This window comes from Taudactylus pleione, unplaced genomic scaffold, assembly GCF_031769625.1.
Source record: "Taudactylus pleione unplaced genomic scaffold, aTauple2 ptg000017l, whole genome shotgun sequence".
NCBI classification, from domain to species: domain Eukaryota; kingdom Metazoa; phylum Chordata; class Amphibia; order Anura; family Myobatrachidae; genus Taudactylus; species Taudactylus pleione.
Window position 1 is genome coordinate 7274924 of NW_028284419.1, and position 25323 is coordinate 7300246.

Genomic DNA, 25323 nt, shown 5'->3' on the forward strand with positions numbered 1-25323 from the left:
ATGATTTGGGTATTGAGGCTGTACGAGATGTGTTGCAACATGACCCAGAGATACCTGATGCATTAGTATGTTTTATTTGTGACTGTCTAGATTTTGTCTTGAGATATAATTATTTTGAATTTCAGCGTGAATGGTTTATACAGCTATGCGGTACTGCTATGGGCACAATTTGTGCTCCGTGCCTGGTGAACATTTACATGGGCAAATGGGAGGCCACATCCATTACAGATAAATTTGATAGTATCACCTTTTTTAAATGGTATATTGATGATATATTGATTGTCTGGAGAGGTGATGAAAAATATTTTGAGTAATTTATTTCAGTGATTAATATTAACTCCTTCAATCTTAAATTTATGTCTCATTTAACCCCTCCAGGATAGAATTTCTTGATCTAGTGCTAAGTTCTGAAAATTATCCACATATTACTGCAATTGAAACCTACACTCATTTCAAAGCTGTTGATAGTAACAGTTATATAGGCTATACCAGTTGGCACTTTCAACCATGGAAGGACAATATTCCCTTCTTGCAGTTTCTTAGGAGGAATTGTTCTCATTTTAGGGGTGAGCGGATTCGGTTCTACTCGGTTCCATTCGGATTTAAAAATCGAATCTTATTGGCTATCAAAAACTCGTGACAGCTGATACCCAATAAGATTCGGTTTTTAAATCCGAACGGAACCGAGTAGAACCGAATCCGCTCACCCCTAGTTCTCATGTACAAATATTTGAGGAACAATGTAAGGTGTACAAAGAATGATTTTCAAATAGAGGATATCCCTCAAATGTGATAGAATCTAGCATAAAAAAGCTAAAGATATTGATAGAACTGAATTAATTTAATATAAGGTTAAATCCAGGAGGTCGGACACTGAGTAGCAAAAAGACTGTAGATTCCTCACTCAATTTCATAGAGCTAATAAAGCAATGGCCAACATTCTTAAAAACAATTGGCACATTATTTGATGGACCCAATGCTACCTAAATCTTTACCCAAACACCCCTCTATTGTGTACAAAAGGGCAAAAAATTTAAAAACTTCTATATAAAAAAGTCAATTACCCCCCCAAAAAATGGATATAATAGGTCCAAATAATTTTTTGGGTGTTAAAGGCTGTTTCCCATGTGCAAGCTGTAAATATGTCCTCAGGTTGATAAAGGTATGCAATTCATTGGCTCTTCTGATCCAATAGGCAAACCTATTAGAAGCTTTATCAATTGTAATTCGACCTATGTTGTATATTTGCTGGTTTGTCCCTGTGGACTAAAATATATTGGCAAAACAAAAAGGACTCTGAAGGTCCACATCCTTGAACATCTAAGGAACATAAAAAATGGGGTGACTAACCACAATGTACCTAGACACTTTAAACTTATGCATGGTAGTAATACCAATGGTTTAAAGTGGAAGGGTATTCACATTGTACTTCCTAATAAAAGAAGGGGAGATAGAGATAAAGCATTAATAAAACATGAAACTTACTGGATATTGACACTTAATATGCTGGTTCCTGCTGGACTTAACGAGGGGTATGAAATAACACCATTCATCACTTAATATTCGTACTTAATGTGTTCTTATCCTAAGTAAACCTTTTATAACCATTTTTGTAAAATTTGCTATTTTCTACTTGTCATTACTGACATGGTTAACACTGTATATATATATATATATATATATATATATATAGTCATACAGTAGTAATTGCATCCTAATTATATATGGCTACATATGAGTGGAAATTATTTAGATTCATCTCCTTGTATTGTGCTTAGTGGGATTATTGCTTTATATTTTCTTTTTATATATATTTATTTTATTATGTACTGTACTTGTTTCTGTATTTGCATGTTTTAATATGTCAGACCCATTGGGGTCACACCACACAATGAGTACTGTTTTTAGATGCTGCAGTTTTGAGCAGCGTGTATAATATGTATTCTGCTGCTTGGTATTTGAGTACTGATAAATACTTCATTTTAATGGAATCCTTTTTGTATTTTGTATTATATTATTGTTTGTATGCTCTGTGTGGATGGTCGTACTGTTTGGTCATAGGACTATATACAGAGGCTGCACTTTTGAGCAGCGTGTATAATAGGTACTCTGAAGCCACACGTTGCCATCTAATAAAATATACATACTGTCAGACATTTTTATGGATATGTCAGTGCTCGTTTGGGCGCTTGTATATACTGAAAGGTTGTTATTATATCATCAGCTATCTATTAGTAATATGGCTAAACGCTAACTCTTTTTGCCTGATCTAAATTGAGTATATATATTTCATAGTAGGGTCTATCCCTTAACTAGTAGGTGGATTGTTTTGGCTGCCTGTTATGGGAGCATTTTTTATTATGTGATTCTATGGGGCATATTCAATTAGGGGTTTCACCTGCAGCTAATTGACAGGCAAAAGTCCCACAACACGGGGTTTAGCTATTCAATTAAATAGCTATTTCTCCGAGTCATTAGACCGGGACACCCGCGCGTGGAATCCCCGCTATTTGAATCCAGTCCAGCGCGGCAATTAGTCGCAGGGTAAACCCTGTGGCTAATTGAATATGCCCCTATGTGTTATTATTAGTTGTATGCAAGAAATGGAAGAGACAGGAATGTCCTCTTTGCTGGCGCACTTAGGATATATATAAAAATTAACTTTTAATTATTTAGATTAAAATAATCTGCATTCTCTTCAGTGAAATAGTAGATAACAATGTGAACATAGTAAAAATAGTAACAATGTCAGAACGAATGTTCATTAATGAAAATAAAAAATTATTTTAAATGTCTTGAATATTATTGTGTGATACCTAATCTGTATTATTACACCTATTTTATTAAGCTGCGGGACACCAAGGTTATAAACAGATAATACAACTGTATGGTTCAGTCTATCCACAAGTCAGGAAATAGCAAGTACATGGTGCATATAATTGGGACCAATTATTAGTGAAATCTTGCTACAATATACCTGTTATATAATATTCACTGAAACAATTAGTTAGCTAAAAAGCATACTAATTAGAACCACATTGTATCTGCAAATAATTATCGGCTGGTATGTAATGGGAATCCACACTCATATAGAATGGTAATAATAGCCAGTTATAAATGCTGCTAGCTATGCTTAAATTGTATCAAAGATACAGGTGATACTTTCAAGGATACAATGTTGCGCTAATGCCGCGTGTAGGAAATAGGCTTATATAGTAACATTGGTAACTGATGAGGATAGTACCATCCTCTAGATATCAGTGTAAGCCCTTATTACAGAAAATCCACACAGGATAGAGTATGAAACAGAAAATTTAACTGTTTCACTATAAGAGTTAGATCATTATAGAATATAAATGTCACCTCTCAAAATTCAATGGTGGTGATGTTATAACATCGAGTTAAGCGGCATTAGTTAGAATGGGCATTGCAATCAGTTCCAAGTTGTATGAGATCGTGCATTCAATATATCTATATTCCTAAGTAACTAGTGGATAAACACAAATATATATGAGGCTGAAATTAACATCATGATTTGAATAGACATCAAATTGAACGGCATTATTGGAATGGGCATTACATCAGCCCCTAATTGAATTGAATCATGTGGGGCACATGTCAGTACATCAGCCGGTAATAATTAAATATAAGAATAAGTATGTCTATATTCCTGAGTAGTTAATAAATAAATTCAGGCCGACATAAAGCTGGAATTAGTTTAGATAGGCATCAAATAAGCAGCGTTATTGAAATTACATCAAACCCGTTTTTTTTGTATGAAACAGGCATTAAACCATAATATGTCTGCCGATCACAGTGGGACAGTCATTACTACCATACAAGTGGGCATTACATCAGCCCAATATTATATGGAGTCAGGTAATACACGTATCAATTGATTATGAGGTGTCCTTAGGCAGCACGCCCCAAAATTATATAAATATTGAGATTCATAATTTCTATTTTTGGGGTATAAGTACTTTGATAACACATTATTCACTGGTGCAGAAGCCTTTCCTGATTCCCTTTTTCCCTATTGTAATATTATTATTAGTTGTGCATGATAACCTCACCTTGCAAAGTTTCCTTTGATAGATTTAATATTTTTAGTTTTGTACATGAAATGTATCTCAATGTATAATATTGGCGTGTAAATTGCATGTGTCTGCAGTCTTTTTATTGCAGATTACGTTGTTTTAGTGGGCAAGTCTGTTTACATTTGGAGAACCCACCCATAAGATCACCGATTGGCTTACAAGTCACATAAAGATCAGGCCTCAGAGTCACTTAGGCCAGCCCTCTGACGAAGTCCTATGATGAAACGCGTTAGGGCGTGGCCTTAGTGACACGATGTGTAGCTTTCTGTTAGCCCTCCTTTGGTCCTGGTCTGCAGAGACTCTGGCACATTGTCCTCCCAAGCAACAGCATGGGCTTGGACTCCTGTGGATACTGGACTGATGGTTGGTGCCTGTCTGGATGTTTCTACATGTGAATGACAGCATCCTGTATTTGTCTGAATAAATCACTTTTTATGCACTATGGAGCACCCCTTCTGTGTTTTTGCACACACACACACACACACACACACACACACACACACACACACACACACACACACACACACACACATATATATATATATATATATATATATATACACACACAATTAAAAGAAACCTTAATAGGAGGTTTGCCACACTTTCCTATGTAAGCACAAATGTGAGCATCATCTAGTATACATTTGAGATCACTGGGAGTGGAATTGCAGTGCTTTTCATGCATGAAGGATTATGATGTCATCTATATATCCATCTGTCCATCTGGATCTTCGGTATTCTCAATTTGTCACTATGATATAATTTTTATTGATACTAGTTTTCCTATCATTTCTTTTTTCATATTTTGTGGCTGAATATCATTGGTTCAATTAAAGAGACATCCACGTTTGGAAGTTATCAAGAACCAATAAGGACACAGATATTTGCTGGAACTATTTTGTTTTAGTTTCACTTAGTTGAAGCCTGCTGCTATTTGCTATCAGTGTAAGTTGATATAATGAGTTGGTTAAGATCGCAAACCATATGTCGTAAAAGATATTTGCAAACATATATTTTATGAGGATACTGAGGTCACTACAGTTAATAATGTGTAAACATAGATGAAAAATTATTTATAAAAGAAACAAAAGTGTGGTGGGATATACTGTATACTCAGCTTCAGTGGTAGACAAGGCAACAGTAGACTGTTTCATGCTAGCCCAGCAAACAGCTGACCCTGCCAATGCAAAAAGGTATCTGGTGTAGGAATGCCTATCATCTTTATCCGTTCCCCAATCTGCATCACTGAAGGCTTGTAAATACAATCTTTTGGAACTTGTACCCTTAAGGCATGTCAGAATATGTTTAGCAGCAGTCAAATGCTCTCTATCAGGATTGATTGGAAATTGGCTTACAATACATACTGAATGTGTGATGTCTGGATGTGTGTCAACACTTGCATACATTAAAGTTCCAATGGCACCTTTATAAAAGAACTCTACTCATTTCCTCTATCTCTGCCACTGTCATTGACTGGCTTGGCATGGGCCATTAAAATATGGGACCTGATTCAGAGGTGCACACTAACTACAAACAAAGCTGATGTTTATGTACTGTAGTTGAGACATATTTTGCTACTGCATGTGCACAAAATATTTTATGAAAACCCTAACTGCACAAGCATTGCATAGATCAAAATAGTAGCCCTGGAGGACAAAGTTTCCCATTAAGCTGAGTGTTTTATAACGATTTTTCACATATAACCATTTAGTGCTCTAGTCCTGAATGCAATGCACAGCAATGTACAGGAGTGCAAACAGCTTCTTCATAATATAATTGTCATGGCCAGGGTATTTCAGCATGACGCTAGGCGAGTGTTACCTGTGAGGTCATTGTGGCGCGGGCTGTCTGGTGGCGGAGCTGGTGTCTGGCGGGGGGCTTTGGCTGCTCGCGTTGTTGTGCGGGCCTGTTGTCACTCTGCGCTGGTAAGGCCTGGCGGCGTCTCCATTCCGTTTGGCATGGGCGCTGCCATCTTGCCTTCTGGCCATGTGATGCGGCTGGCCAATCCTGGTGAGTCACATGTTCCCTCCAGCCAGTAACAGCACGGCATGGGATATTTAGGAAGGGTCAGTGCCTTCCTTCTTTGCCAGTGCAACGTGTATCTCAGCCTAGCTGAGAGGGAGTTTTCTGTGCTTTCCTGTTCCTGTGAATCCGCTGTCTGCCAGTCTGCCTGTCAGCTCCTAGTTCCCACTGGACTACCCCGCTACCTCCATCACCCTTGCCCATACCTGAGTGCCTGAGCCTGCTGGCATCCTGCACTTCAGTTCACTATCTGAAAACCAGGCTTGTTTATTTTCAGTTTCACTACCTGCACACCTGGACTGCTCTAATTGTTTCTACCTGGACATTAACCCTTTTGCTCCCACCACAGAACTCTTGTGCACATTTATATTTTCCTGGACTTTTATTTACTGCCACATTATATGTCCACTCGAGCACTTATTAAAAATCCTAGTTTTATTTACAAATCTGCTTCTGTGATCGCTCCTGCTACCACCCCGGGTCCACAAATAACCCAGAACGTAACAGTTTGCACTGGCCACATGGAGCCGGCCACGGATCAGGAGTCAGGAGTGGATTTGTTCAGGTGCATTTCTGGTCGATTAGAAAATCTGGAAAACATGCAGCATCAGATGGCTAAATTTCTGCAATAGATGTCCAAGCGACAGGATAGTTTGCAAACTTCCTTTTCTACCCCTGAAATACCAGCAACTACATCCGCATCAGCGTCTGGGAATACAGGAGGCAGATCATCTCCCCGCTTACGTCTTCCTTTACCAAATAAATTTGACGGCAATCCTAAACTCTGCCGAGGATTCCTAAATCAGTGTGACATACATTTTACCCTGCAGCCTGACAACTTTCCAACTGCAAGAACTAAAGTGGCCTATATAGTCTCTCTGTTATCCGGCCAGGCCTTGGAATGGGCTTCCCCACTCTGGGAGCGCTCAGATCCACTGCTGGATAATTACGCAGGCTTTGTGTCATCCTTCAGGAGGATTTTCGATGAACCTGGGCGTACTGTATCAGCATCATCAAACATCATGACACTGAGGCAAGGGGTCTGTCCTGTCAGTCAATATGTCGTGCAATTTCAAATTTTAGCATCAGAGCTCAAATGGAATGAGGAAGCCCTCACCTTGGCCTTCTGGCATGGGTTGTCAGACCGACTAAAGGATGATCTAGTCACTCGAGAGCTTCCTACTAATCTGAACGACATGATTTCATTGTGTATCAAAGTTGACCCACGCTTCAGGGAACGTCAGGCTGAAAAAAACAGAACTGACCGGCAAAGGTCATTTACCCCCTCCATTTCTACCCGTCCCATTCCTTCTCCCACTGAAGAGGAGCCTATGCAGGTGAATCATACACACCTCTCCAAAGAAGAACGGCAGAGAAGAATGCAAAAGAACCTCTGTCTGTACTGCGGAGAGTCTGGTCACCTGCTGATCTCCTGTCCCCGTAAACCGGGAAATGCCAAATCCTAACTGACCCTGGAGACATCAAGTTAGGAGTTATGAACCCGTCTCCAAAAATTAAAGATTTCACGATTACCCTAGCCTTGGATCTTAAACCCAAACCTGTCTTTGCTACTGCTCTAATCGACTCAGGAGCAGCCGGAAATTTCATAACGTCTAGTTTCATTGATAAATTTCAGATACCTTGTTTGACTCTCAACCATGCTATCTCTCTGACCTCGATAGACGGACGCCCTCTGACTAACGGGATAGTCACCAAAGAGACTCAACCTGTATTGGTCCGAATTGGGGCACTTCATTCTGAGTCCTTAAAATTCCTGGTGATATCAGAGGCCTCTCAAGAAATTGTTCTTGGTCTACCCTGGTTACGTAAACATAATCCCAGGATTGATTGGAGTTCTATGCAGATTCTGTCATGGGGTATGGACTGTCAGAAATCCTGTCTTCCAAAAATTCGACCTGTGAGAAAGACAGTTTCATTAGTTTCTTCTGCCATTCCCAAGGAATATCAGATGTTTGCCGACGTTTTTTCTGAACAACAAGCAAATATCTTACCCCCTCATAGGGAGTGGGACTGTCCAATTGAATTGATACCTGATAAGATGCCACCTCGTGGTCGTACCTATCCGCTGTCCTTGCCTGAGACTCAAGCCATGACCGAGTACATCCGGGACAACCTGGCAAAGGGGTTCATCCGCCCCTCTACTTCACCTGCCGGAGCTGGGTTTTTCTTCGTTGGCAAGAAGGATGGTGGTCTAAGACCATGTATCGATTATCGAGGCCTTAATGACATTACTGTAAAAAATCGATACCCTCTTCCCCTGATTACTGAGTTGTTTGATAGGGTCAAGGGCTCTGTCATTTTTTCTAAATTAGATCTAAGAGGGGCTTACAACCTCATTCGTATCCGAGCTGGCGATGAATGGAAGACCGCTTTTAATACCAGAGATGGACATTTTGAGTATTTGGTAATGCCTTTTGGATTATGTAACGCCCCTGCTGTCTTTCAAAGTTTCGTTAATGAGATTTTCCGGGATCTGTTATATGTTTCGGTTGTTGTCTATCTGGATGACATACTGATTTTTTCACCCTCTGTGGCTAAACATCAAGAACATGTTAAGGAGGTCCTGACCCATTTGAGAGAAAACCACCTTTACTGCAAACTGGAGAAGTGCATCTTTGGAGTGCCCAGTGTACCTTTTCTCGGCTATGTAATATCTGGCTCCAGTTTAGAAATGGACCCCAAGAAGGTACAAGCAATTCTGGATTGGACCCGACCTCAGACACTGAAGGCCATCCAGAGATTGTTGGGCTTCGCCAATTATTATAGACGCTTCATTAAGGGATTTTCTACACTGCTGGCTCCCATTACAGCCTTGACCCGCAAAGGTGCTAATCCTGCCCAATGGTCACCTGAGGCAGAGTCTGCCTTTCATCTTCTAAAACAGGCCTTCATCTCAGCACCAGTCCTTCGACAACCAGATCTGGACAGGCCTTTTTTGTTGGAAGTAGATGCATCATCTGAAGCTGTGGGAGCAGTCTTGTCTCAACGTTATGAGGACAACCGAGTCCATCCGTGTGGGTTCTTTTCTAAAAAATTCTCTCCTGCCGAAAGGAACTACGCCATAGGTGAGCAAGAACTACTAGCTGTAAAGTTGGCGTTGAAAGAATGGAGATATTTGCTAGAAGGCGCCAAGTTTCCATTTACTGTATTTACGGACCATAGAAATCTCCTATTTCTCAAAACCTCCAATGTGTGAGTCCTCGTTTGGCCCGCTGGGCAATATTCTTTGCCAGGTTTCAGTTCACCCTGACCTTTCGGTCTGGAGCACTTAATCAGAAGGCTGATGCCCTATCGAGATCTCTCCTCTGTGATGATCAATCTGAAAATCAAAGCAATACCCCTGTCTTGGAATCAAGAGTTTTCGCCGCATTACAACTTCAGCCTCCTACGGGAAAATCATTTGTGGCCCCGGAATTAAGGAAGCAGCTTCTCACTTGGGCACATTCCTCTCGCTTCGCAGGGCACTCAGGCACTCGGAAGACCTTGGAGTTCCTGAAAAGACACTATTGGTGGCCTTCTATGAAGGCAGACATAATGGAGTTTATCTCTTCCTGCTCCTCCTGTGCCCAGCATAAATCATCACGACAAGCTCCAGCTGGGGAATTGCTTCCATTACCTACTCCGTCACGTCCATGGATGCATCTGTCCATGGATTTCGTCACAGACCTGCCAGTCTCTCAAGGTTTCAACACTATCTGGGTTGTAATAGACCGATTTTCTAAGATGGTCCACTATATACCGTTGAAGAAGTTACCTTCTGCCCCTGACCTGGCACAGTTGTTTGTCCAACACGTATTTCGTCTACACGGCCTTCCTGCTGAAATTGTCTCTGACCGTGGTGTGCAGTTTACTGCAAAATTCTGGAGGGCTTTGTGTTCTGTTCTTCAAGTGAAGTTAAACTTTTCCACGGCCTACCATCCGCAAAGCAACGGCTCCACCGAGAGAGTTAATCAAGATCTAGAGACATTCTTAAGAATTTTTATGTCATCTTCCCAGGACAATTGGGCTGCCTTGCTGCCGTGGGCTGAGTTTGCACATAATGCTTCCTACCACTCGTCAACTAACCAAACGCCATTTCAGGTTGTATATGGCCTTCATCCTCGTGTTCCCGAATTCCGAAGCCTGCCTGTTTTCGATGTTCCGGCCGTGGAGGACATGGTGCGGAATTTTGCTGCCATCTGGACTCAAGTACGGTCTGATTTGTTGAAGGCATCCTCTCGCTATAAGACCCAGGCCGATAAGAAGCGTAGAATAGTTCCACGCATGCAAGTTGGAAGCCAGGTCTGGTTATCCACCCGGAATCTTCGTCTGAGGGTTCCTTCTATGAAATTTGCACCACGCTTCATCGGTCCCTTCTCCATAACAGAAGTCATTAATCCAGTGGCCTATCGTCTACAGTTACCCCCATACCTAAAAATCCCTAATTCCTTCCATATTTCCTTATTGAAGCCCCTGGTCCTGAATAAATTCCATAGTGCTCTACCTGCTTCTCCTCGAGTCCAGACGGAGAGAGGAGTTGAGTTTGAGGTCGCCCAGATCTTGGACTCTCATCTACGCAGAGGTCATCTACAGTATTTGCTGGACTGGAAAGGTTACGGTCCAGAGGAACGTTGCTGGACCGATGCTCGTGATGTCCACGTTCCCACGCTCATCAGGAGATTCCATTCTGCCCATCCGGAGAAGCCTGGTGAGTGTCCTGAGGCCACCCCAAAAGGGGGGGTACTGTCACGGCCAGGGTATTTCAGCATGACGCTAGGCGAGTGTTACCTGTGAGGTCATTGTGGCGCGGGCTGTCTGGTGGCGGAGCTGGTGTCTGGCGGGGGGCTTTGGCTGCTCGCGTTGTTGTGCGGGCCTGTTGTCACTCTGCGCTGGTAAGGCCTGGCGGCGTCTCCATTCCGTTTGGCATGGGCGCTGCCATCTTGCCTTCTGGCTATGTGATGCTGCTGGCCAATCCTGGTGAGTCACATGTTCCCTCCAGCCAGTAACAGCATGGCATGGGGTATTTAGGAAGGGTCAGTGCCTTCCTTCTTTGCCAGTGCAACGTGTATCTCAGCCTAGCTGAGAGGGAGTTCTCTGTGCTTTCCTGTTCCTGTGAATCCGCTGTCTGCCAGTCTGCCTGTCAGCTCCTAGTTCCCACTGGACTACCCCGCTACCTCCATCACCCTTGCCCATACCTGAGTGCCTGAGCCTGCTGACTTCCTGCACTTCAGTTCACTATCTGAAAACCTGGCTTGTTTATTTTCAGTTTCACTACCTGCACACCTGGACTGCTCTAATTGTTTCTACCTGGACATTAACCCTTTTGCTCCCACCACAGAACTCTTGTGCACATTTATATTTTCCTGGACTTTTATTTACTGCCACATTATATGTCCACTCGAGCACTTATTAAAAATCCTAGTTTTATTTACAAATCTGCTTCTGTGATCGCTCCTGCTACCACCCCTGGTCCACAAATAACCCAGAACGTAACAATAATCTTTTAATGTATAAGCACTGTCTTGAGGAAGGGAGAGGCCACTCCCAAAACACGTAGGTTAAATGTGACAGGACTACTTTATACTTGGAAGTGACCAGAGTAGACCCCTGATAAGGAACCTAATAGAGGTTATCTGGATACCTCCACCTTTAAAATCTATGGGCCCTTATTAGAAGGACTACTGGTTTTGCATTTGACGGATCACTATTGTTCGTGAGAGATCAACCATATGAGAAATCAACACCCACTATACCAAGGAAAGTATTGAATCTGATATTAACATCACTGTTTTGACATCAGTGCATCCTGATTATCAGTACTTGTTTGCATATATTTTGACTGACTATAAGGGTATAGTCCTTTTCTGTGTTTTTGGGCTGCAGCTAAAGTGCGTGTCAGGTCGCCTGGGACTACTCCAGTGAATATTTTACATATATGTAGCATGACTTGAACAATACGTAAGAGTAAACCCTATACCAAGGGGCTTGAGAATCCTCAAAGTCCGAAGTTTCATTAGTACATATCCACAGTTCCAACTAATTGGGGTCTGATACTACATAGTTGTTCACTTAAATTGAATTGAAAGTATTATCAATGAAAAGAAATAAAGAGCTTCCCCTTATAGAAAAGGATCTTAAAGGAAGAGCTTCATCTTATAGAAAAGGATGTTAAAAGAAACGTTAATATTCTAGAACTACTTAGAAATAATGAGGACTTTAAAACAAATTAGATAGTTTTTCAGTAGAAACTAGAGAGAAACTAGGAGGTCACAAATACGAGTTACCAAAAGGAGCAAACTCCTTAGGGAGAAACAAGACAATACAATTAAGAAGTGGATAGGAGTAACACAAATAATAGAGAGGGAAATAGAACCAAAAGTCAAAGAAATATAAGGAGGGACCTAGATGGAGATCACACAAGGAGGTTGAATCACTTTAATTTAGAAATAGCTTTTTTGTTCTTGATCGAATAGAAACAGATAGTGATAGTGAGTTTTTCCTTCTGTTATAGCACCTCACATAAAGGATAAAAGGAATGTGTTTTGAGAGCATATTGAAAGATCTTCACCCCTAAAAAAAACCCTGAAGGTAAGGAAAATGAGGGGGGTAAAAAAAATAAACAAAAAAACTGTCATTAAAATAAAAATATAATGTAAAAAATTCAAGGCATCAAATCAAATATTGTCTCAAAGTGAAATATCACGACATAGATAGGCTTTATCTTTTGCTCCTACAAATAAACCTAGTAGTTTCCAACTATTTATAGATTAAAAAAAAAGAAAATTAACCTTTAAAAGACATTTAAAAAAAAGAAACAGATATTATGTAAAATTATGAATGTAGCTCAAAATCAAGTTTTAAGAATGATTCTACATTCTATCAACTTGATCAATGACCAATGTTGATATCTTTCTTAAAGATCATGTTAAAAAACTAAAATCATACTAGACAACACCGCCATGTTACAAAATGTAACTTGGAATGGCAGGATAATTTTGCTTTTGTAACTATAGATGTGCAATCCTTGTGCACATCTGTTGAACACGAGAGGAAATTAAATCAGTTAGAAATTTTAGAGAAAGATGCTTTATCTTAGTTATCATTAGATTACATTTTACACATAATTATTTTTCATTTTTAGATCAATTTTTTCTACAGATATATAGTACAGCAACGGACAAATTTTTAGCATTGTTTGTTTTAAGAATATTTTTAAATACATGAGCAACATAGATGATATTTTAATTACTTGGAAAGGGAATTCTAATACACTTACTGAATTCCTACAATACATTAATGTTAATGAGTATAATTTATCTTTTACATCCAAGTATAATACAAACAATATTTAATATTTTGACTTGGTTTTATTTCATGATGATAAAACTGATGATGACAAAGAATTTCATTAAAACTATAGACACCAACAGCTCCCTACATTTTACAGTGGGCACGTTCAAAATTGGAAGACTTATAAATCATTTTCCCAATTTTGCCACATTAAGAGAAACTGTAGTGATTCAAAAACCTATGAAAAACATTGAAATATTTATGCCACTAGGTTAAAAAAAGTAATTATCCAAATATTTTACAGTTTTTCAGCAAGGATTAAAAAAAAATAAGAATACTAATAGAAAGATTTTGTTGAAGACTAAGAAGAGAGGAGAACATAATTTCAGAAAAGTTGAGCAAATAAACCTTGTAGAAATACTAGGAAAATGTAAAAATGTATACGCTCCTAAAATGTGTTTTACCAGCAAAACCTCATCACTTTTAAAAGGTAAAAATATCTGAAAGATATTTTAGTGCCAATCATGTTGAGAATTAGAGTATCTGAAAAGAATGTATGGGGAAAGAAATGCAATGAATTTTTCAAATGCAGACATTGCAACATATGCAAGTATGCACATGTGAGATAAAAATATTTTCAAATGTAAGTATATAATGATGTTGGTTGTTTGAGGAGCACCTAAACTGCATTATACAACTCTATTTTGGATCCAATTCCCCCTTCATATAGTATCATTTTTATTCCTATTACATAGAGCATTGTGAGGTGATAAAATGTCAGTCTCTCTGCGTACTACTCAGTTCACCAGTCTGGAAATGAACCGAGTGAACCGAGCAGTATGCATAGAGACTGGCATTTTGAGTTGAGGCTAAAAGCTAACCTTCCTGTAGGATTTAAATCTCCAGTAGAAGTAGAGAACCAGTTGCTAACAAGACAGGCTGGCTGAGATTATTACAGTTATCTAAAGCCCAACTGGGATTAACACATACACCATGGCAACACCCCTGAGGAAATCATTCATGACAAAACATGTTGGGTGACAAGATATCAAGATCCAAAGTGGACCTTACAGGCTGTCAAAGAACTTGACCCTATAAAGGGAGACAGCAAGTGTACTAACATCTGTTAAAATGTCTATGTATATGTGAGAATAAGTTTTAAATGTGATTTTATGTATTTCAATAAAACTGTGTACTAAAAGGAAAGAAGGTTATTAGTTGTATTTGGGTTAACTCAGGTTGAAAAGGTCTCATAGTAGGCCCGATAGGAGGAATAAAAATTCACCCTTATCACCTCACAACACTCTATGTAATAGGAATAAAAAATATACTATACAAAGGGTGAATTGGATCCCATATAGAGTTGTATATCCTGTTTAGGCACTCCCCAAAATAACCAACATTATCATTGTTAATTCCATAGGCTCTTTCTGGCAAAGGACCTTTTTTGGGAATTAGCCGCCTTATCAGAAATTAATACCATCTGACGATTGCCAGTCACTAGCGCAATATTGGTATTTGTATTCCATATATATATGGTTGTGTGATCAGTATTATTAGTATACACCAGGTTTTTACAAACATAGGGGGACACTTCTGGTCCTATGTCACTTCCTGTCACTGCTCATAAATACTGAACATTCCCCAGCATGAACACAAGGGCATGTGTTTGCTTGGCTACTTCGCACAGTGTGTATGTCCATGTTTCAGTACACTTTGCACATGTAGTCTACTACCAATAATGAGCCAATTTATTTCTGTGTTGGTTAACTATTTTATTGATAACAGAACTATTATTGATAACATAGTACTCTATCAACACCCAGTTTCTTTAGATTAATGAGTTGCCCACCACAGTGTGTATATATATATATATATATATATATATATCTCAAGATCCAATATATATATATAAATATATATATATATATATATATATTACCTTTAATATTGTAACATGTAGAGATTATTTTTAGTTTTAACAACCAGATTAAGGGCCTGGGAGGTATATATGTATTTTCTGTGACCCTGTTTTTCTTCAGATTTTTGTTTGTTCCTTTTTATATTACTGCTATATGTATCTCTTATTGTGCTATGCCTAGACAAAGGTTCTAAGGTGGACCGAAACATTGGCAACTATCTCTACGCATGCTAATAAAGCTTATGTATTATTGTGAATAAACAAGTCTGGAGAGTGCCTTATTCTCCGCAACCTGTGGAGTTACCTTTGGTTTTATATATATATATATATATATATATATATATAGGTTTAGCTTGCAGCACACATAACCTTGGATGAAAAAAATATGGTGCCATGGTCCAAAGTAATATTGTCACACTCACCCCGCCTGGCGTAGACAGAAATAAATGAGGGGGGCTGATACTCAATGCTGTAGTGAAGAAAAGGTTTAGGATACTTACCAGCCCCAGTCGGGATCTTCAGCGTTCAGGCTTGTGGCATCGTGATTTAGTCAGACGGTTTCCCGGCCATTGGTATTTTATGTCCAACCCGTTTCCAGGTATGTCACTTGCGTCAAGTATAGACTTGTGCAATCCATACAGGTGATGATGAAAAGCAGCACACCAAGCATAACGGGCAGACTGCAAATATGCGTACAGAATACTGGCGAATATGCACATTTATCACTGTGCATGCAAACTGGTGCATCTGCAAACAATTTTCATTCAAGTTGGCATCAGACCCCCAATGCCTATTAGCAGACGCAATGTATTAATGTCAGATATTTGAGTTTGATTATTAGTTATTACACATTACATACCAGGGAAGGATTGAAGAGGAAGATTTGGATAAACGTGATGACCAGTGCATACAAGAACAGCATCAAAGATGGTTGATCTCTGTTTTCCATCATGTTCTGTAACAATGTCCCATTGTCCAGTAACCGCAAAGTCTGAGCATTTCTGTATACTAACCACAGCAGTCTAATAGGAAAATCATTGGTAATATTGTTAACATTTAAAAACAACAACTGAGCATGAAATTTGCATTAGACTTGTCTAATTAGGTGATAATAAAAATTAAGAAATAAATGTTTGTTCTCTTAAGCAAAGATGAAGAAAACTTATAGTAAACATTTCACTTTCACAATAAACTCACATTATAGGGAAACAAATAATAAATACATTGATTAGATTTATTGCATACTAGAATATTTTGGGCCTGTCCTACAATGGGTCTGCGTTCTTCCCTGCTACATCCCATTTCTGCCTCCATCCTCCATCCTCCATCCTCTGTCCCGCTTTTGTCGCCGCTCTGTTCTCTCTACCAGCCTTCCTCTCTGCTCCGCCTCCACCCTCTGTCCTCGAGATTCCGATAGGGTTAACATACCCAGGGGTGCTGAGAGGGGGGGAGTGGGTACAAATTAACTGGGCCCGGGCTTGCTGGAGGGGCCCCCCGGGGGCCCGGGTCCGGTACTGCTCAGCCCCCTCTTTCATCACAGCAGCCCAGCACACGCTAAAATTGGAGTGGCCTCCAGGCAGCTCGCATAGCTGTGGGTGACCACCCACAGCATATGCGAGCGGCCAAAAAGATGTTCGCGATGGTCAAGACCATTGCGACCATTGGGCTTGCGACGAGACCCTGCGGTAGGGTCTCGTTGCTGCAAGCCCAGGAGTGCTTTTGGCTCTAAGAGCAAACTGTCTCTTCGGATCACTGATTGAGACATCCAAGGAGTCATAAGGTAGCCCCCCCTACCCCAGTGCTCAGCCAATGTCTCCACCAGTACCACCCAGCAGCAGCCAGCAGCAGTGCAGCACACCAGGGCAACTTTCCCTTTCTAGCCGGCGACATTATATTTAAAGTAAGGGGAGCAGTAAGCACAATCTAGAGTGGGACCAGTGTGTGTGGGATGTAGATAGGGGAAAGAGAGCGCAGTGTGAGATGTGAATAGGGGAAGGAGAGCTCTGTGTGGGATGTAGATAGGGGAAGGGGAGCACAGTGTGTGGGATGTAGATAGGGGAAGGGGAGCACAGTGTGTGGGATGTAGATAGGGGAAGGGGAGCACAGTGTGTGGGATGTAGATAGGGGAAGGGGAGCACAGTGTGTGGGATGTAGATAGGGGAAGGGGAGCACAGTGTGTGGGATGTAGATAGGGGAAGGGGAGCACAGTGTGTGGGATGTAGATAGGGGAAGGGGAGCACAGTGTGTGGGATGTAGATAGGGGAAGGGGAGCACAGTGTGTGGGATGTAGATAGGGGAAGGGGAGCACAGTGTAAGATGTAGATAGGTTAAGGGGGGCACAGTGTGTGGGATGTAGATAGGGGAAGGGGAGCACAGTGTGTGGGATGTAGATAGGGGAAGGGGAGCAGAGTGTGGGATGTAGATAGGGGAAGGGGAGCACAGTGTGTGAGATGTAGATAGGGGAAGGGGAGCACAGTGTGTGGGATGTAGATAGGGGAAGGGGAGCACAGTGTGTGGGATGAAGATAGGGGAAGGGGAGCACAGTGTGTGGGATGTAGATAGGGGAAGGGGAGCACAGTGTGTGAGATGTAGATAGGGGAAGGGGAGCACAGTGTGTGGGATGTAGATAGGGGAAGGAGAGCGCAGTGTGTGGGATGTGGATAGGAGAAGGGGATCACAGTGTGTGGGATGTAGATAGGGGAAGGAGAGCGCAGTGTGTGGGATGTGGATTGGAGAAGGGGAGCACAGTGTGGGATGTGAATGAGGAAAGGGAGCGCAATGTGGGATGTAGATTATTATTCATAAATTAATATATAATGTATATTTTTATACACATATACACTATATATCTATCTATATCTATATCATATATATATATAATCACTGACAAATAGAGGCGGCACTCAGAGACTTAAACACAAGTGAAGAAACCCTATGCCAGGATGATTTATTTGCCAACGTTTCAAGGAATCAATCCCCTTCCTCAGGACAACAACAATAACATTACAAGTGCAAGAAACAGTGTTTAAATAAACCATAAAGATGTCACTTACCCCCATCCCTCACTAAAACACACTGCCGCCAGGTCCCGTCGGCTGTCATCTGTGAAAACCTACCTTATAAAAACTTTTCACTAAAAGTTTTTTTTACACATTCATACATAATTTTAAAACATAAACTTTTATTGATATATGTAAACAATTTTGCACAGTTTCACATGGTGTAAACAATTAATTCATGCATATTGTTTATTAGGCAATACTTGAGGCATGCTTTAGAATATAACACAGCCGGATGTTTCATCGCCAGTAGGCTTTTTAGCAAGTTTGCACATGAATGTCTCACATGCTTTATTTTGGTTTTACTTACAGTTGCCATGGTCCCTGGGCTAAGTCCGATGACATCACTTCGAAGGGGACGCCGCAGCCAGAGGACACAGAGGGCAGATGACAGCCGATGGGACCTGGCGGCAGTGTGTTCTAGTGGGGATATGGGGGTAAGTGACATCTTTATGGTTTATTTAAACACTGTTTCTTGTACTTGTAATGTTATTGTTGTTGTCCTGAGGAAGGGGATTCAGTCCCCGAAACGTTGGCAAATAAATCACCCTGGCATAGGGTTTCTTCACTTGTATTTAAGTCTCTGAGTGCCGCCTCTATTTGACAGTGATATACCATGAGGGCTCCAGAGATGGGCATTATTCTTTGGATCTTGGAGTGCCAGGGCTTGCAATTGTACAGTATATATATATATATATATATATAAAAATATATATATATATATATATATATATATATATAAAATACAGTAAATGTATATAACTTTTATACTGTGTCTATCGATATTGTTTTACGTCATACTATTCTTTCTTAGAAAAGCCTGGGCCAGTTGCTTATGTTTTCCCCCCATCCTGAAAGTTGCCAGCCAGCCAGCCACTGCATCTGTGATGCGAATAAGATGCAAAAGTTATACAAAAAAATACAGTCTGTACACCTCTCGGAGCGGCTCAATCAGCCCGGGCATCTTGCGCTACATGGTGTATGAGGACATAAAACCATAAAACTGTTTATAATTATTAATTGTATGAAAGCAACAACAATAACACTAAATACAGACTAGTTTATTACCTTAAACATAATATGTCTCAGCAGATCAAAATGTTTGCCATACAGGTTCAAGTACTCCAAGAACACAGTGTTATGCATAAAGTTAGGATACTCATCAGGTATCGGGAAGTCCGGATAGCACATCATTTCCTTGCAGGCATTGGTGAAAACAGAGCGGTAGATACTAGCCCTCCCATCTTCTGCATGATCCTATTTAGAACATAGAAATGTGAGATTTGTTTTGTTTTACATTTACAATTGTTTATGTAGCAACAGCCTATTGCAGGTCACTTTACAATTTGGAGCAATTAGGAATAAATACAGTAATAAAACAGGGGTTAGTATTAACAGACAGAAAGGTAAGAGGACCCTGCTTGTAAGTTTACATGTTATTTGTACAATGGGTTAGGCTCATGAAGTGCCATACTCTGCATATATGTCCAGGCAGAATGTAATGGGAAATGTGTTTTGTGGATCTATGTGATCCAGTCACACAGCATGTGAAAGGGTTATCTAAGAAAAGAAAGTGAATGAGTGAACATTTAGGAAGATGTGCAGAATAGCTATAATCAGGTAGAATAGCATATGGCATAAACAATCTGCGGCTTTCATTGAACTAAAAGCCCCAGCATGCTCTCCATTTGAAAGCTCTGACAAGATGTGATGGGATTTGTAGTTTCATACTACTTGGAGAGTCACAGGTTGTCCAGGCTTGGCCTAAAGGATTAAGAGAGTGGTTCAGCAATGTAAAAAGCTTGCCTGAAGAGGGGAGTTTCAGTACAAATGCACGGTTTGGTTTTGGCACGGATGTTGCCACTAAGTTTGGATCTTAGAATGAGGCAAAATGTAATCTTTCATGGACAAAACATCATCTTTGTCAGTGAAAGATGACATCCAAGCCAAAACCAAACCGCTCATTTCAGGGACAGCTTAAAGGTTTTGAGGGTAGGACAATGTCTTGTTGTTCGAGTAGGGGAATTCCAAAGAGTGAGTATAGTCTGAAAGAAGTAATGTTACCATAAATGGGAGCTGGTAAGGAGTGTGGATGAGAAACACAGGCCTAGGGGTGATTATGGGATATTTTGTGACCAAAAATACACATGCATGTTGGTACAATTTTGTATATGGTTTTTGTTGGTTGGTTGGTTGTTTAAAATTCATTCTGATTTAGTATTTCGTGTCTCCATCGCATTTTTTATTTCCCTTTCTGCAGATTAATCTATTCTTCATAAAGTGTTATTGTTCATGTTGTGGGGGTTTAATTATTGTTATTTTTATTTGACACATATTTTGTTTACCATATTTATTCTCTGCAACCGGTGGACCAGAAGTGACGTAGTAAACTCCTAAGTAGCGGACCAGAAGATGAACACTATTCTCTTCCTGAGCCCCATCGGCAATGTTGGTAGGCCCATTAATAGCGGAAAACCTAGAATTCCACTCTTTTATGTCATGTTTAATTTTTTTATGTATGCGCCTTAATTAATTATGTTGAGGACATTTTATGGTACACACCACCTCCAGGTATGATGTCACTGAAAGTACCTGCATATTTAAGGAAGACACTGGTACACCATCGTATGTCTTGATAAAGAGTCCCTTAGTGACTTGAAATGTGGTCTGTAGAGGATTGAAGCAGGATTTAAGCATCCCATATCCAGGCTAATACACTTGTAGCACTCACTGTAATACTGCTAAACACAGAGCACAGAGGGCCTGATTCAGAGCCGGACGCAATTTGCGGACGGTCATTCAGGAAAAGGGGGTGGCTATTCAAATGAACCGTTCGCTCTTTGCGGTCTGTTCACGCTTCTATGTCTGAACGAGCGAACAAAACTTACGGTCGTTTTTTGGATAACTACGCCCCCTGGCCGCTCGCATCCTACGTCATGTCCGCTATTTATTAGATTAATCGAGTACATCGACCAGGGTATGAACTGCTCACTATTCTTGTGGTTGGTTTTTCCTACCACAATCTTGCGAGCAGTTCTGACTATAAAATAACCCAGTGACGAGGTCAATGACGCTGCTGTATTAATTATGCACACCCATAAAACGCCCGTTTTGACCTTTAAGCACGCCTGCGTTCGGATCCCCACTCCCCGTTTTCAAGCACCTTCCCCTGTTGCCACCCACAAACGCCTCATTCTGTCACTCAAAATAGCAGGCATTCGCAATTTAGCGAACAAGCGATTTTCGGCCGCAATGACTGGTTCGCGCATGCGTATTATGATCCGTACGCATGCACAGTTGGGCAAACATTGCTCGGAGCGAATGAGCAGCCACTTGCGTCCGGCTCTGAATCAGGCCCAGTGTGTACTCGTGCTCAGGAACTCACTATTCCTACTGCGCAAGTGAAGGTAATGAAGGTTATAGAACTGACCTGTTTGATCTTGACATCTAGTAATCTAATGATGTTTGTGGAGTGTAATGCAGACTTCGGCTTCTGGGGAAAACTCTAATAGGTCACAATACCAACAAGGGACTTAAGATAGGTGTAGAAATACTGATGCCTAACTTAATCCTGATGCCATAATGCCAAAGGATGCCAGCCCGAAGGACGTAAGTCCGGGGTGCCCTTAGCATTAGCCACAGGGTGGGAGGGTGAGGTTTATAGAGCATAGCAGGGTTAGGGTTAGAATTTTTTTTGGGGGGGTTTTTGGAGGCCCTCCAGGTGGGAGGGTTAGGGTTAGACACCACAGTGGGGAGGTTAGGATTAGACACCCCCAGGGGAGGTCAGGGTTAGCCCCCCTCCCAGGAGGGTTAGATTTATGGTGCGGTAGGGGGGGTTAGGGTTAGGCATCTCCAGGGGGAGGTTAAGGTTAGGCAACACTAAGGGAGGGTTAGGGGGGGAGAGGGATAAGTGTAGGGTACATACCTGGCCTGTAAGGATCTTCTCCCTTCAGGCTGCTGGTGTTGGAATATGAACCAGTGGCTATTCAGCCACTGGGACTTCATACCCATTCCCTCTTAATAGGTGGTCACTTTCCTACATGTGCTTGAAATCCACAATTGGAAATCCACAATAGGAAAAGTTAGCATCTAATGCTGATGTTTCTTGATTCAGAAATTACATGAGCTACATCTCTCCAATGATAAGGCACAGTACATGCAGTTCAGACTTTAAAAGCACAATTATCTTCAGCACACAGTAATATTTATTATTTTTTTTTAGTGCACTTTAGCCAGCTCTTGTATTATAACTTGTATCATAACTGTGCTGTCCATCCAGGGGCTGTGCTGTGTCCATCCAGGGGCTGTTCTGTATATCCAGTGGCTGTGCGGTCCAACCAAGGGCTGTGCTGAGTCCATCCAGGGGCTGTGATATCCATCCAGGGGCTATGGCCATTAAGGGTCTGTGCTGTGTTGTCCAGGGGCTTTGCTGTGTTCCATCCATACACATACACTCCAGTGGCTGCTCCTGTGCTCAGTGCGGTGTCCATCCACTCCTGTGCTGCCAACACACTTGTCTTGTGTCCAGCCACTCCAGTGCTGCCTACGCTCCTGTCCGGTATCCATCCGCTCCAGTGTAGCCAATGCACTTGTTCAGTGTCCATCCACTCCAGTGTTGTCAGCGCACCTGTCTGGTATCCATCTACTCCAGTGCTGTCTATGCATCTGTCTAGTGTCCATCTGCTCCAGTGCTGCTGATGCACATGGCCAGTGTCTATCTGCTCCAGTGCTGCCAATGCAGCTGACCGGTGTCCATCTGCTTCACTGTTAAAAAAACAAAAGAAAAGAATAAAAGTACAAAAAGTAAAATAAGTAAAAAAAAGACTTCAAAAAAGTCAAGAAAAGTATAAAAAAAGTAGAAAAAAAAAAATGGTTAAAAATTAATTGTTTTTATGTTCTGTACTCCCAGTGTCTCCCTAACACAAGTGTGACACTGCAGATCATACCCCAGTGTTTCCATGCAAGTACTATGACACTGCAGGCCATACCCCAGTGCAGTGGTCTCTGGTAGCTCCCATCCTAATTTTGGTAGCTCATCTAGCTGCAGTACTGCCGAGTAAACTGGAAGGAAGTGACCTCTAATGTGTTTTCCCCCATGGTGTCGACACCATGGGTGGAGCCACAGGGAAGCACATCAGGTGATTGCCACAGCTGTGCTTCCTTGTGGTTCTACACACGGCATCTACGCTATGGCAGAGAGAGTGACTCCTCCCCAGCCCTGCTGGAAAATCACACAGCAGCCCTGGCGATACAGTAAATTTCTCCTCTACTGCACGTACCTCCTTGGATCCGGTAATTAACAGTAAATTGTGCCTGTGCTTAAATTGTATTTGCAAACTACAACAATATCACTGTAATGCATTGTTGTTTTCTATGAAACATTTTTTTACATTTCCATAAATGACCTTCAATTGTTCGGTTATTAGCCAGATTTTCTTTCTACAATTTTAGTAGCTCTTCAGGATGTTTAATTTTACTAAAGTAGCTCACACTTCATTTAAGGTTGTCGACCATTGCCCCAGTGTATTCATATAAGTACTGTGATGATGCAGGCCGTACCTCAGTGTGTATCCCTAACACACAAGTACTGTGACACTGCAGGCATACTCCAGTGTATCCATACAAGTACTGTGATGCTGCAGGCTGTACCCAGGGTCAGCAACAGAAATCTCTGGGGCCCGGTACACTGATGTCTCTGGGGGCCCCACCTTCTCACCACCACCCTGATCCCATACATCCCTCCCATTCATGTGTGATATGTGAAGCATAATAATGTTAACTGAAAGATATGCCAACCTTTAAATAAAGTAAAAATATGCTATGACTTACCACACAGTGCTGTGGATGCCTCAGGGGTAGGAAGTATGGAGTCTGCAGCCATCCATACTCAGTCATCAGTCCCTCATCACCTTCCTCAAATTCAGCCGCTCATCACCATCCTCAGCCCAGAAGCCCCCCAACACCTTTCTACATCTCCAGACCCCATTCTCAGTCCCCAGCCAGTATCACCTTCTGCCCCCAGCCTCCCAGCACCTTCCTCTGCACCCAGCCCCCTTCATGTTCCTCTGCCCCCTTCACCTTCCTTCATCACCATGCATCATCACCTTCCTCTGTTTCCAACCCCTGTCACCTGCCCCAGCACCTTCCTCTGCCCCCAGCCTCCTTCATCTTCCTTTGCCCCCTTCACATTCCTCTGTCCCCAGGCACCATCACCTTTGTCTGCGTCCAGCCCATCACCTTCTGCCCCCAGCCCACATCACCTTCCTCTGCCCCCAACCCCCTTCATCTTCCTCTGCCCCTTCACCTTCCTCCGTCCCAGGCATCATCACCTTCCTCTGCTTCCAACCCCTGTCACCTTCTGCCCCATCACCTTCCTCTGTTTCCAACACCTGTCACCTTCTGCCCCAAGCCCCCATCACCTTCCTTTGCCCCAGCCTCCTTCATCCTCCTCTGCAAACTTCACCTTCCTTAGCGTCCAGTGCCTGTCACCTGCCCCCAGCCTCCTTCACCTTCCTCCATCACCAGGCACAATCACCTTCCTCTGTATTCAGCCCGTCACCTTCCTCCCCCAGCCCATCACCTTCCTCCGCCCCTGTACCTTTTTCTGTCCCCAGCCCTAACAGCAGCCTCAACTACTTACCAACTGATGGTCGGCCGGGGATCAATACACTTCTGCCCAGGCAGGGAACACATGCAGCCACGTGACTAATGACATCATGCCACCACATTGCAGATGTAAAGGTCATGCCCGGGCCACAGCTTAGCCACCTGGAAGAGCCCAGTGCTGCCCAGCCAGGCTACAAGGGAGCTGGGGTTGGGTGGCAGTGGCTATGGTTTTTAGCTGGACCTTGGGGCCCGGTACTGGTGTTCCCTTAGTCACCCCCTGTTGCCATGCCTGGCCATACACCAGTGTGCATCCAATTTCACAAGTACT

At 41.8% G+C, this 25323-nt stretch overlaps 1 protein-coding gene across 1 annotated transcript in view; it reads right to left on the minus strand.

Annotated features, from left to right (window-relative positions):
* The window catches only part of LOC148540775 (flavin-containing monooxygenase 3-like), a 133323-nt gene that overhangs the window by 31266 nt on the left and 76734 nt on the right, over nt 1-25323 (minus strand). The window contains exons 3-4 of the mRNA XM_088482011.1: nt 19458-19646; nt 16190-16352 (exon numbers count right to left, since the gene is read on the minus strand). Of these exons, the coding sequence (XP_088338137.1) occupies nt 16190-16352; nt 19458-19646 (352 nt within the window). The remainder of the gene's footprint in view (nt 1-16189; nt 16353-19457; nt 19647-25323) is intronic.